The sequence below is a fragment of the Argopecten irradians genome, chromosome 8, assembly GCF_041381155.1.
Source record: "Argopecten irradians isolate NY chromosome 8, Ai_NY, whole genome shotgun sequence".
Taxonomy (NCBI): Eukaryota; Metazoa; Mollusca; class Bivalvia; order Pectinida; family Pectinidae; genus Argopecten; species Argopecten irradians.
Genome location: NC_091141.1, coordinates 1,300,110 through 1,314,091, shown reverse-complemented (window position 1 = coordinate 1,314,091; position 13,982 = coordinate 1,300,110). Strand labels below are relative to the sequence as shown.

Here is a 13,982-nt window from a genome sequence, read left to right as displayed (position 1 = left end):
TGGTATGTATTACTCAATTACCAAATACGTAAATTACACAAAGTTAAGGCTTCATTTCTCTAGGAATTCCATGCCTTTGTGAAAACGATTGGTGTGGCATGTTTCGGTCCGATCGATGCTTCATTTATCCACACATGAAATTCACGTGAACTTTGGCAACAACAAAAAAATATTCACGTGGTTTTCATGTGAAAAAAGCACGTGAATTTCTTCGTTAATTTGAAGAAATATTCCATGTGTAGCTGTTCTAGAAACAGGATGGAATAACTAAGTTATTGTTGATAGTGATATTTGCAGTTAGAATTGATAATCCATATTTTATTCTTTTGATAAATCTGTATTTCTTTATGCATTTTTGTGGTATACTTTGCGTAGGAAATGTTCGTCAAAAATACATAAATAAGGAAAGTTATGAAAACTAATATATAAATATTGATTGATGTCAATAAAAGGTAATTCATCAAGCCGTAATTAAATGTCATCTATCGTTATGAAAAACAAATAATGTATCCCTGTTTCATATTCATTCATATTTTTTATCGCGAAATGAATGATACACATGACGTAGTTAGTGATCTAAAATGAGGTAAGAATACTTGAACGATGACATGTTATTGATAAAACTGATTACTGTATATTTGTTTAATACTCTCTATCTGCGGTGAAGTTAATTTCAGCGTAATTAGATACACTTAAATGAAAACCTTGTAGCGTATTTTATATATGCGCGAAAAATATACCTGCAAGAGATAATCGTGAAAATCTGTCCTGTAATAAATAACCAGATATACAGTTGAGTAAGTTAAACACTAGCAATTTTGAATTAGAGATGAATTCCCGCGTGACCATGCTCAGTTGTCACTATCTGCCAAAATACTACATTATTTGTATTCTCCTTGATTATATAAGGTATGACAGCTGTGTTGGTGCAAAAGTAATCCACAGTATAAGTTAATAGAAGAGAAAAGAGATGTATCTCTCTCAGACACATTCCGAACATGTAAATACTCAAAATAATTACTGTAAATGTACTTATTGTGGCGGAATCGTTAAACGTAAAACATATCCTGACCAGGTTAGCGCACAGATGACGAGGCCACCGAAGTGGTTATATTTACCATATTCTGCATTTGCATATTACATAATTATCTGCCCTTGCGGGCAGGTATTGATTGTGACGTCAAGTGTTTGCGATCATAACGTCATACTTTTCGGAGAAAACGACGTGAATTGCGCCCACAAAGTAATGACGTCGCAATAGATACCTACCCGCAAGGGAACTAACTCTATAATATGCAAAGACGGAATAAAGAAAATACCATTAACGCAATCGTATTCTATCCACAGTGTTATTTTTCTGTTATTGAAACACGGAATTGTGTTGATTCAAACGCACGCTAATAAATCAAAATTTACAGCTTTTCTCATTTGCGCTCAAAATCTGACTGCGATACAATAAGTAGGTTTATAGTTTGTTCATGTGATATTTTTCCAATAAACATAACAAACAAGTAATGTTTCGTATGATGTTGTTTTTACTAAAAAAAAAGTCAAAATGATTTACAACAAACATGTTTAAAAACATACAACAGAGTAAGAAACCTATTGCTTTTTTGAACGTAAGAAGAAATGATCAGCAGATCACGTTAAGGAATACGGCACGTGAGTTATGGTGCATGAATGATATTTACATCGATATAACATGATATTATAAATTAACAGAATTGAATAACAATATATCAGAGAAACAGGCATCATTTTGATTGACAATATATACAGTTTATACTTCTGTAAAAAGCAATGTACACTGGCCAGATTACAAAATATTGACATAATGATAAGCTGAAAATCGTGATAACTCGAAGTTCGTGCAAAATACGAAATTCACCGTTAAGCAAAATTCGTGGTATATTCTACAAAATCACACTACGGTCAGATACAATTGTAACATATTAACACGTTTTTCTAACACAACACATTACCAAGTCACCTAACAGATAATTTACACTGATGGTAATTCTTCAGAAAAGGGCTAATATAAATGGGTATGGGAAACAAAGGTACAAATATACGATATAGCGGGGATTTTCTTCAACAAAACAAAATATCTTAAAATAATTACACCATTAAATCACAATGTTTCGATGTACTGTTTTCCCATATATAAATATAAAAGTATCACGAAGTTACATATAGATATAAAACACAATGCAGTTTGCTTATATTGAAATAAATTACAAAAAAAAGAGAAAGAATAGCGCATTTCACGAAAAGTAAAGTTGCAAAAAAGTATCGAATTTGAATTGTAAGATATGATTGCGTGGATAGCTAAGACATATACAAGTGATCCTGGGAATATGTGATACGTAGTAACTACGTAATAAATTGTATTATCATCTATACAACCTGGAAATGAACTCTAACAATATGTTTAACACAGCTCCTGTTTCTTCCTCAAAAAAAGCAATGCTGGTAAAACTATCAGTTTAATGTTTATACAACTTGTCTGTTTGAGGTTGCATATCCTGAATGACATTTTCAATATATCAAACTTATATGCTTTGTTATCACAACAACAATGATGAATCATTTATAACTCTTTTAATGTCGAGTACAATTTTCTAATTTTGTATCGCTTTTTGTTATTCAGAAATTTTGAAAATTAATAATATAGAATTTTCGAAATCATTTAGTTCGTCTTCACCACATAACATGTTATATGGTAAATAAAACTGAATCTAAAAGTGTCTCCATTTCCAACACTTCGAACAACAATCTAAGTAGTCTTCGTCTAATTAAAGGTAACCAATATACACATAATGCATAACAGAACTATATTTAACAAACAATGCAAAACGGACAATCGACAGACAATGCATGTCAATTGCGATGTCCATAGCACTATAATCTGAGACACATCCTCCTAATCAAAACCTTGATGTCATGAAATATCAATAAAAAATGGACAATAGAGATAAAATATGGGACATGAGTTAAAACACTTTAACATGTGAAGATAAATGATAAACGGTTGTTCTATTCACAGAAAACATCAAAAACATTGGACAAAATGTTGCATTGCCTTAAATCAAAGATTTATGAAAGTTTACATATAATTAGAAATTTCGTTTTCGAAAGTTATGTCAATGGTAAGATCATTAATAATATGTCTACAGTCGAATTTATTCAACATCATGTCTTATTTATAGTACACTGTTAATGCATAACCTCTGCGTTTGACAGGGCCAAATAAGCATGCAAGATGACGATACTATTCTATGTGTGTTGAACAGTTTCAATAAAAAATGCTAATAAAATAATTCCATTGGAATAACTGACTATAGCCTATTTCATACATAAAGACGAAATAGAATCACATGAGTATATAAGTGTTAGAAAACCACAGTATGAGAGATCTGTAGTTTCTCAGCCTTACTCGTACATTAGGAAAGAAAAACCTCTTGTAGATGATACGTAACTGTAAAAACAAACACGGATATTTATCGTTTGAAAGGGCAATGTTTTCTTTCCAAACACTTGTAACTATGGAACACCTGCTCTCTAATAGACCGCGTTACGGTACGGATGTAAGAATAGTAAGATGAACGTAAAATGTTGGTGAGTAGACGGATGTAGATGATGGCATTTATAAAGTAAAGGTCTTATGCTAATGGCTTTCTGGTTGGCGTATTTTTGCCAGTAGGGCAGCAGAGGTCGGAAGCTGCAGAGATCGCAGACAATGGTTCGGCCTCCCGATACTCATTTCCTTTGAACAAACAGTTTCAAACTCGCGTATGACGTCACTAATCCATTCAGAAATAGTCCAGACAGGGATAAACAGTGTTTCAGATGACCTTGACACATAGTCCCAATCTCCAAACCCAAGTCCCGCGAGATTGAGGTCCCCAGAATATCCCAGGAATACAGGGGACCCTGACAACAACATGTACTCACTGGCCCTTTTCTTAGACCCCTTAATTTTCACGCACAAATAACTTGGATATTTACAGACGGATTGTAGTTTTCCATGTCGAGGCTTTAACTTGCTTCGTCCAGAACCAATTCTCGTGGATAATGTGATTTTAGGATAGATCTGTGAGATCATGTTAAATTGTTTCTCTGTCATCAGGCAAGGTGCTTCCTTTGTTGTTTTCTTGTTCCTTTTGTTATCCAAACGCAATAGAGCCACATTGTATTGTCTCCATGACGTCAGCGGATGGCGTATGGCACTTACAACTGTGCGCAAAGATTTACTTCGCCCGATCCTGACCTTGACCCCGTTCATAGTTGAAATTTGATCGTCTTCTGCCACAACATCACCCGATACAAGTACCCAGTTGTCGTCAAGAAGAACACCATTCCCGAGCACTTTAACGCTCCAACTGTCCATCAGGGTCACGTGACGTTTCAAAAGAGTTTTCTCTCCCAATCTGAAATAACACCAAAAACATCCATATAAATCAAATTATAAGTTAAAGAGATGTGAATGTCAATATATCAATCAATTACAAATCAAATAAAAATCTACTTTTTTTCTCGATTTTTCCCTTTCTAGAGTCCAGAACCAAACTACGGTAAGAACATCGCAAGAACTCAAGTGAGTTTAGAACTCAAGACCCAGAGGTGGAGGACCAATGCCGGAATGTGACATCAATCATCTTGAGCTTATGTGTGATTCTACATCATATGAGTGAAACGTTTGGAGGAGTTCATTATGTTTTAGTGTTACACACTTCGGGTCATTAGTATTTGTCCCAAAATAATAATTATTATCGCTGCACACATAGATAAGCGAAAATGTTTTTATGGTTAATTTGAATATTGGTATCGTGTATTTTTTTTTAACAAAAATGTAGTTATGTAAGCAAATATATTTGGAATTTTTAACAACTCAATTACTGATATGATGTCAAGTTTAGCCATTCCATGTACACAGCGTCATTGATACATACATATATGTTAATAGACATATCAGCCTGAGATATAAACACTATAACAATTTAAAAACTATTTTGTGATAGCAGTAAGTGTGACTTGTGGAATTGTTATTAATGATAACATTATGTGATTGAAGCAATTATAGTTATCCATACCCCGCTGTGAACATTCACAATTTATCAAAAAATGCTTGAGAATAAGGCCAAAACTAAATACATATAATCAACTGCGATGTGGATTCATTTGCCGAGAGTAATACAGATATATTTTATGTTTTCTAGCGGGACTTCGGTCGGGCGAAAGTCCGGACAACAAAGACCAACCGATTGTAAAACTATAATCCTGTTATCCTCAAATGAACCATGCCCCACCAAGCTAACAACACTTGATACAAACGCTCAGCGGACGTTGACAGTGACACAGTTCTCACGACAAAGACTACTGGTATTAAAATATCTACATTTGTCATTTCGTAAACAATTATCATTCGTAAATATCAGCGCAAGCCTAAGTAACGAAATTCGTCCCCCATTACTGAGAATTACTCATACAGCTGATAGAACGCCGAGGACCACAGTCGAATTTGTTATCATATATGTAAACGAGACTCGTATTTCGTTCAGTATGAATGTGATAAATTAAATTGATTTTATTAACTTAACGTCCTATAATTAAACAGGTTCATTAAAAGGCGTGCCATGTTTGTTGGTGGAGTAAAATCGGAGAACTTAGTAAAAAAACATCAACCATCGATCAACTGCTCCACATGGTATTCGAATTCGCAACCTAGAAGTGGAGGGCTTGAGGTAATATATATGGACATCATAACCACTCGGCCACAGCAGCCCCAAAGTGAATTAACAAATGCATTAATTTTTTGTTGGATAATTGGTCATACATACCTATTGTTAAATAGAGATCTCATCCGGAAGTGGCTGTCGTCACACATGAATGATCCTTGGTCACCATGGGTTTCTGTCACGTTACACGTTAGGTCGGTGGGGTCAAGTTCACGAACCTGGTATATAAAGGATGAAATATATAATATGTGTCGTACAAGAGGAATGATCTATATATCAATAAAGGCATCAACAAATGAACAGCACCACCGGAATACGGTAATTATATGGATTAGGGTGATCGAGTGCTGTGTTTTATTTCAAAGGCAACACGAGTGTAAATTAAAAACAATTAGTACGTAACATGTTTCACGATGCTTCAGTATCTGTTATAATCTGGCGTAGCATAGAGATGAAACAAAGATAAGACAGTGATCTTTGAACCATTAACATTTACAGCGACACAAAGTTAAGTACCACTTACTTTTGTAATATTTATCAATGGTTCTGATTTGGGTGGATATTATAATTATATGTATAACCACGACCTATTGGTTTGGTGTGCATATTTTTTGTTCAAATTGTTGATTGAAGATAAATCAACTGTTTGTCTTAAAATATGTTTCATTACTATTTTCAAGCTCAAATATCCAGAACCACTTTCATACAATATTTCCTAGTATGAATTAGTGTCATATTTCAGACCATGTACTTACCCGAAGTCCATGAAGACGATTGGGAAGTTTACAGATGAGTTCATTCTCCATGTCGAGTCGGATCTTTCTGGTAAGAACTGGATCTAAGATCCACTTCATATTACAGTCACACACGAGTGGATTTCCGGTCAGACTCAAGATGGACGAGGAAGCGAGGATCTTAGTGACATCTGCACTGACAGTGTTGATATTGTTGTCCGTCAGGATAAGGTCGCGAAGACGGAGCTGGATGTTCCCTGACATATCCACCCAGAACAGGTGGTTACTACTCAGATCAATAATCGATAACTGTGGTAGGTTGGTGATGTACGAAAAGTTAAAACCCATCAGACGATTTTCTTTTAAGGTGAGTTCGACTAAATTTTGCATATAACGGAAAGCGAGAGGTGAAATTGCTGAAATGCTGTTTTTTGATAGGTCAAGTTCCTCGAGATCATTCATTCCAGAGAGCATTGAGTCAGACACACGTCGTAATTTATTATTAGACAGGTCTAAGTTTGTCACTCTTTGCAGGTTTTTGAAAACGCCATTATTGAGATTTTTAATCTTGTTTTTGCTCAGATCCAATGTAAGTAAGTTCCAGAAGTTTGACAATCCCATGCTGTGAATACGTTTGATTTTGTTATGACCAAGGTTTAAAGTTTTGAGTTGCGGAATGGAACGCAATGCTTCTGCAGATATTTCTTTAATAGCGTTATTCTGTAAACTGACAGCCGTGACTTTTGAGCTGGACGAAGAAGGCGTTGTTTTAAATGCATCATCGCCGATGGTTTTAATGAAGTTGTCGTCGAATGAGATTTCTTTGAGCTCTGAAAGTCCGTAAAGAACTCGTGGAGGCAGAGCCATGATTTTGTTGTGCGAGAGATCTAAGTACTGTAGAAGTGCCAACGAGCGGAGCACACCTGTGCTTATTTCCGTGATACGATTTCGAGATAAATCAAGTCTTGTTACCCTCCTGAGAAACGTGAAGGTGCCATTCTCGATATCTAAAATATTGTTAGAGGATAGATACAATTCTTCGAGGGATTCCAGGTCAAGTAAAGCCTCCTTTGTGATGTGTTCAATGTCATTGGTGGCTAGATCGAGGATTCTTAGATCCCTAAGGTTTCTGAAAGCGCCGTCTTGGATTTCTGTGATGTGGTTGGCAGATAATAAGAGTTCTTCAAGATTGAACAGATTGACAAATGTGTTGGAATCAAGACGTGTGAGGGCGTTTCCACGAAGTGAAAGACTTCTTAGTAAAACAAGCTTTTCAAACCACCTCGCGCGTACAGTCCAGATCCTGTTTCCGTTCAGGAGTAGCTCTTCAATAGCAGTATTGTCGTCAAACACTTCGTCATAAAAGTCGGTAAAATTGTTTCTAGATAAATCCAAAACCGCGACATTTGTCAGTGGACTCAAGATGTCACGTGGTAGACGCCTAAGTTTGTTACCGTTCAGTCGCAGTTTCCTGAGGTTACCAAGGGGACGGAATATTGCTTGTGGCAAATACCTAATCATATTATCAGACATGCTCAACTCAGATAGGTACGTCATCCCGCTGAAAGCAGCCGCGGAAAGGTGACGGATATTGTTGTTAGGCAGGGACAGCACGCGCAGCGTTCTAAGCGACGAAAAGATGTTCGGATACAAGATCCCAATGTTGTTGCCACTGAGTGTCATGTCCTGCATTCGCGCGTTCCCCCGGAAGGAGTCTCGCGTGATGTAGCGTATCTGTGTGTCTGAGATAAGTGGGATACGGTCGTTCTGTACACCATCTCTGGCCGGAACCGCTGGACGTGCAACCTGACTACTGCTGTCACCATATATTGTCATTTTTGTCACATCTGGAAAATATAATCAGAAAACAAAATTAAAAATCTGATTTGTAATTTGTAATATATCCAGTTAATATTAGATTATATCTGTTGCTTTATAAAAAAAATGCACACTGAATTGGCATTTTCTGTTTGAATTTATTAATACATAAATCCCTAATTGAACATTAATTACATTATCAACTGTTCACTGTTACGAATCAATTTTCGTTATTACTATAAGGTAACAGAAAGCAGGTTATTACTCCCATTAACTTCAGCGAGCGGTTACCGAGGCGCACGAGAACGCAGCAACTCACTTTACGTTTATCCGCTCAAATCATAGTCTACGCAAGCAGACGCATGAAATGTCATATAAACTCTGCTTTTTGTATCTCAGAAAAGAAACAAATGTTCTAAAGACATAACAAAACATCGCTTGGAAAAGTTTTATAAGGTCATTCGAGTTCGCAAACCACAGCAGCTTTTTTTCAAAAGCTTTTTTGCTACAAATGCATGTTCGTTTGCTGTCATGAGCGTTTACTGTTGTTGTTTATCTATTTGACAGACGGTGTGTATTTCTGACGGTATGTACAGCAATAAATTCGTTTCTCAACCAAGTCTTCACTTGATATAGTAACGTCATATCATGTTAGTCCGTCTTGATGAGCATTACGTCAAGCATGTTGCACACCAGACATCTTAATACAAGAGCAACAGATCAAAGACATTCGGTCTGGTATGCAGGAACGTCAGCCATAGTGTGCAATATCGTTCTTCTCACTGTTGTTTTGTCAACCGCTTCTTTTTGAGATACTATGTGAAAAAGACAAATGCACACATTCATCTTTGACAAATGATAACCAAAGACCGCATCTGGATGAATTAAGAGAACGATCGTTATGTCAAGCTTCTAACCTTCACGGCGTCGTAATGTAATGTCGGGTGTCTAAGGCAATATGGCTGGTGCTGAGGTATGGCGGGAACGAGAGAGTGATATAGGATAACTTCGGTCAGGGTTGACAAGCGACTTCGGTGTATATCAAATACAAATATTCTGAACCGATTGATGGGACATGTGTATTATGCCCAAATCCCGTGAATGATAGCTACGATTTTAATCTACTCGAATACACTCAAAAGTTGCAATGCATAATATTGTATTAGTTTTAGGTTGAAATGAGCAATAGTGTGTATCTTTGACCAGATATTTTGGAAAACGTTTCATCAATTATAAATCAAAGTTAATAAACAATTATTTTCTTTTCCAATTGAAACGTACTCCATTTCATCACTGTGTTTATACAAAGTGTGTTTTCAAATGTCTGTTTTCATTCTCGCATCTGTACTTAAAGTGGTTATCATAAAGTATTTAAAATAGTCTAGTAACCAGAACATGCATTATTGTATATAACGTCAGAGATTAGACGCAAGGCAATATATCTTATTCTCCTCAACGATAATTTTGATTTCTTTTTTTACCTAATGCTATTTAAAATATGCAGTGAGTCACAGAAATTCTCAATTTATCTTGATGTATACAAATTACAGTTGGTATTGTGATGTGTTTGTTATAGATCACCAAACCATGCGCATCAATCATACAATTATTGTAGCATTAAAATCGTACAGAAAACATGACTGTCTGTAGGATACATCAGCGTGATTGGAACAAGTCACGCGCAGTCGTTCATCATTTATAACCAATGGGATCAATGTAAATCCGAAGGTACTTGATGAGTATTAATGAAGTGGATTTCCGTAAAACAGGTGATAGCGAATCACCCAATTACTCGTTAATTGTAGCCCACAGCGTTGAAATACGAGTGTTGACCAGAAAGTCACCCACTCCCAGTTTTTAAGCAAATATATTGCATATAATAGCATATCCAATAAGCAGTTGTGCAATTGACCTACATGTATTGTCTTGCACCGCCTTCTGAACAACAATCATAGCATTTGACAATAATAATGCTTACACTTACGGTAAATGTGCATAATTCATAAAGGATTTGTAAAGAAACAAAATTTATTCAATTGGATTTTATTTGTTAGTTTATTTATTAAGAAACAATAAATAGTTTGGTTGAATCAGTTTGTAATGTAACAGTATATCTTAATTAACGCAACAATCGCAAAACTGCAACTCTGCAATTTTTCCGCCCACAACAAGTGAATAACAGTTACGCTCCACTGGCTTTAAATGTTCTTTAAGCAAATCGTTAACGCATTGTAGACGTTATAATATCTAGGTTACCGTGACCCCAATAAAACAAGAGTAAATTTATAGTGAACAAACCACTTAACGAACCAATCTTTTCCACTTCCTTTTCATAATATCTATAAATGGTGTCGGCAACATATTTCACTTAGATCTAACAACGTCCCTTATAACAGTAATGGGCTCAAAATAAGAAAATTGGATTGTGAAATATATCACAAAGCCAAGTTTATTTTAAGTATAACTAAGTATTATGGTACATCATCCATGACGAGCTTAGTCATAATTTTAGGAACGCGAGCCTTTCTCATCCCGGTTTATCTCGGGTGATAGCGATGAACAGTTGGCTTGCTCTTTGAAATGATCATCAGAATAGCTATCTGACTGCTTTGAAATGGACATCGGTATGTTATAGTAGTGTGCGCCATTGGATATGAAATTTGTAGATTAAAACTGGTATGATGGTCGTAGTTCTGTACGCGTTCACAAGCGCAATAAACTGTTCCTGCTTTAATTTAAAAGGAAGTGTAATTATCGGGTATCGTATGATATGATAAGGCATCAACACCTGCTCATGTAAAGAACATGCAAATCTCTCAATTATCATCGCGCTCTCATTTATTTTATGAAACATTCAGACAGATAATGCTTTTGTTGAACTTTGATGATGTAATGGTATTGGTTCTAAAATGATAAACTTTTATTAACCAACATAAAAAAAATCATTGTTCATGATTATGAATGTAAAAATGTAATCAATGTATAAGGAGTCCCACAGAAGATTATAACGACACAGCTAGGTATTCCGAATGAAAAGTTGGTTTTCATCAACGATATTCGCCATTTGGGTCAAAAGTGTTAAAGAGGGTAAAACCAACATTTGAAACAAATCAAGAGAAACCGATTTAATACGTCCTCATATCAAGACGCATCTCCTCTTCAAGTTTCCGTTTTGACTATGAGGTCGACCTTTTAAGTGTATTCCATCCCCGCCTGTTGTACGCTGTATGCTTCTTTCTTTTATAAAGACCTCTGACATGTTATATTACATTATGTATTATAACATATCTCCAATTTGTCTTTGTTGGCGTGTAGCTTACATCATGCTAAACCGTTGGGATATCTATCATTCCATAAATGCGTACGTATGTATGTATGTAAACACAGGACACGCGTACAGAGGTTGACGGGTCTGTTTCTATAACCCATATGTTCTACATCAACAAGAATAATGATGAAATATTAGATACAATCCATATATTTATTCTTTCATTACCTTAAACAAATACCGACAATGTCGCTTAGATATTTGGACTTTGATGTGCACTTTTGTTGCGGAAAATCGCAATTAAATTACTTATCACACCAACTTCCATGATGAGTATTATACAGTAAATATGATATACCCTTTCATTCAATTTAACATTCGAATTAATATTACGGAACATAAAAGCGATACCTAAACGACCTTGTTATTATTTGACCTCCAAAACGGAACTTTTAATTAAGAAACTCTACAAAAGTGTATGATGAACTTTACAGACATGAATCGCGAGATTGCTTAGAATTAACACCTGTTGGAGTGAAATTTGACATTGATATTAAAAACGGATTAAACACAGGCCAGGTGCAGTTTTTAGTTTATTAATTAGTGTACTGTTTCCGGTCTAGAAGTCTGCAAATAAACCCTGCCAACATGGCCTTTATTATTACTGTGTCTGAATATTTGTTCAGTTGCAGAAATCACTGAAGAAATATCTTACCAAAAAAGATAAGCGGTATAATGCATATTCAGAAATGTGGTGAAACAGATATACATGTACTATTAGTATAATTAATACGGGATTTGTCACGAACACCTACCGGAAGGTCCGTGCAGTGATGAAAAGAATTTGGAAATGAGATTCATCAAAAAGGGTTTCAAATAAATTAAAACCATAATCGTTTGAATATTTTTTCTCTCTCCCCATAAGCCAGCATTTGCATAATAACGATGCATGGTTCCATATTCTCTGTTCAGTAACAAATACGTATCCAATATTCATTAGAATCACGGGTTATGATACCGGAGTCATGACGACCTTGAATGTTTCCGTTATGCAGGACATCCACTATTTTCTAATTGGTTATTAGAGCACTGTTTGAGAGGTTCATGGTTATTCACATGCACTTAAGACAGTTTCAGACGCACTTTACGTAATAGATGGGCGTACACTTCACGTGTTGCTGTGCAATGTGCATACACGTGTAACAATCCATCAATCCAACAGCGAGAAAACATTGTTAAGAGGACCCAGAGTTTACTCTCGATACCTCTTAATGACGTTTTTATTACAAGCATCTGTTAAAGCCATGATGAAGCAATATAGCACGATACGACGTGGATAAACCGTTAATCCCAACAATCACAAACACGTTAGCCAAATAGTCTAAAACAAATCCTCAAAAAAATCACCTGTGGTAATTGGAAAATAAATTTCATTTTAGTAAGTTTTTGAGGCAAATTTGCCAAAGTACGCATTTATTTTAATGACAGTCATTGTTAACCAACATGATTTGCACAAATATTTCTATGGGATTATGTTTTTCCCGAAGGTGATAGATAAAGTATCAGACATCTGTATTGTTGATTTCGCAATGCGCAGTTTGTCATCAATAATTATACAGAAATATAGTTATTATCGAGGACAAAACTAAGTTCGGTTCCGAAAGTTTATATAGGTTGATACGGGGTATAATCATCAGAGATTTGGCTACAATACTAAGCTTATACATCGGGTTTAACCATACACAACACTCGATAAGTAACGGCTGTAGGTCTGCCTAATGTTTACTGAGCATTATCTGTATGCAGCAGTGATAATCACTTTGGCATCTTCGTGTCCGCAAATCATGATCAAAGACATCGTAACAAACATAGAAAAGATACGTTCAGCGTTAATTTGCGTGATATGGGTCTTTGTAACGCCAAATCTGAAGACAAAGCGATCTGTTTCTATAGAAAATATATCGGCAGGTTTCTCTCGTGCAAAATGCAATAGGGCATAGCTATATCAGTTACGTCTGTAGACGGTAATTTGTACGGGTTTGTACTTTATACTATAGCGTATCTCCTATTTGTTATGTTTTGCCAGGGAAGGATATGCGTTAATTCGGTGCTGTGTGGTTCTCCACCCAATAACCCGGTTTTTGATTACTACGCCAACTGTTCCGTACACCAAGGTTTTCCTTGGTGGCCGCGATAGAGATTTTGCAGAATAAACTGTATTTTGGTAAGGATAATTGTATCGAAGATAATAAATGTTAAGGAATAAAGCAGAATTACGAAATTTGTAGAAACATGGGGTTTGTGATATCTGCTATTTACATAAACCTGCTGTGTGCAACACGTGTAGGAGAGAGGCAGTTTTATATCAACACATGCTTACTCATTGCATGTCAATAGTGCAACATCAAATAATATAATGCTCTT

At 35.7% G+C, this 13,982-nt stretch overlaps 1 protein-coding gene across 1 annotated transcript in view; it reads right to left on the bottom strand.

Moving 5' to 3' along the window:
- Positions 1 to 1,517: 1,517 nt before the first annotated feature.
- The window catches only part of LOC138329057 (insulin-like growth factor-binding protein complex acid labile subunit), a 46,046-nt gene continuing 33,581 nt past the window's right edge, over positions 1,518 to 13,982 (bottom strand). Inside the window, exons 2-4 of the mRNA XM_069275779.1 lie at positions 6,494 to 8,319; positions 5,841 to 5,956; positions 1,518 to 4,430 (exon numbers count right to left, since the gene is read on the bottom strand). Of these exons, the coding sequence (XP_069131880.1) occupies positions 3,668 to 4,430; positions 5,841 to 5,956; positions 6,494 to 8,319 (2,705 nt within the window). The 3' untranslated portion in view covers positions 1,518 to 3,667. The remainder of the gene's footprint in view (positions 4,431 to 5,840; positions 5,957 to 6,493; positions 8,320 to 13,982) is intronic.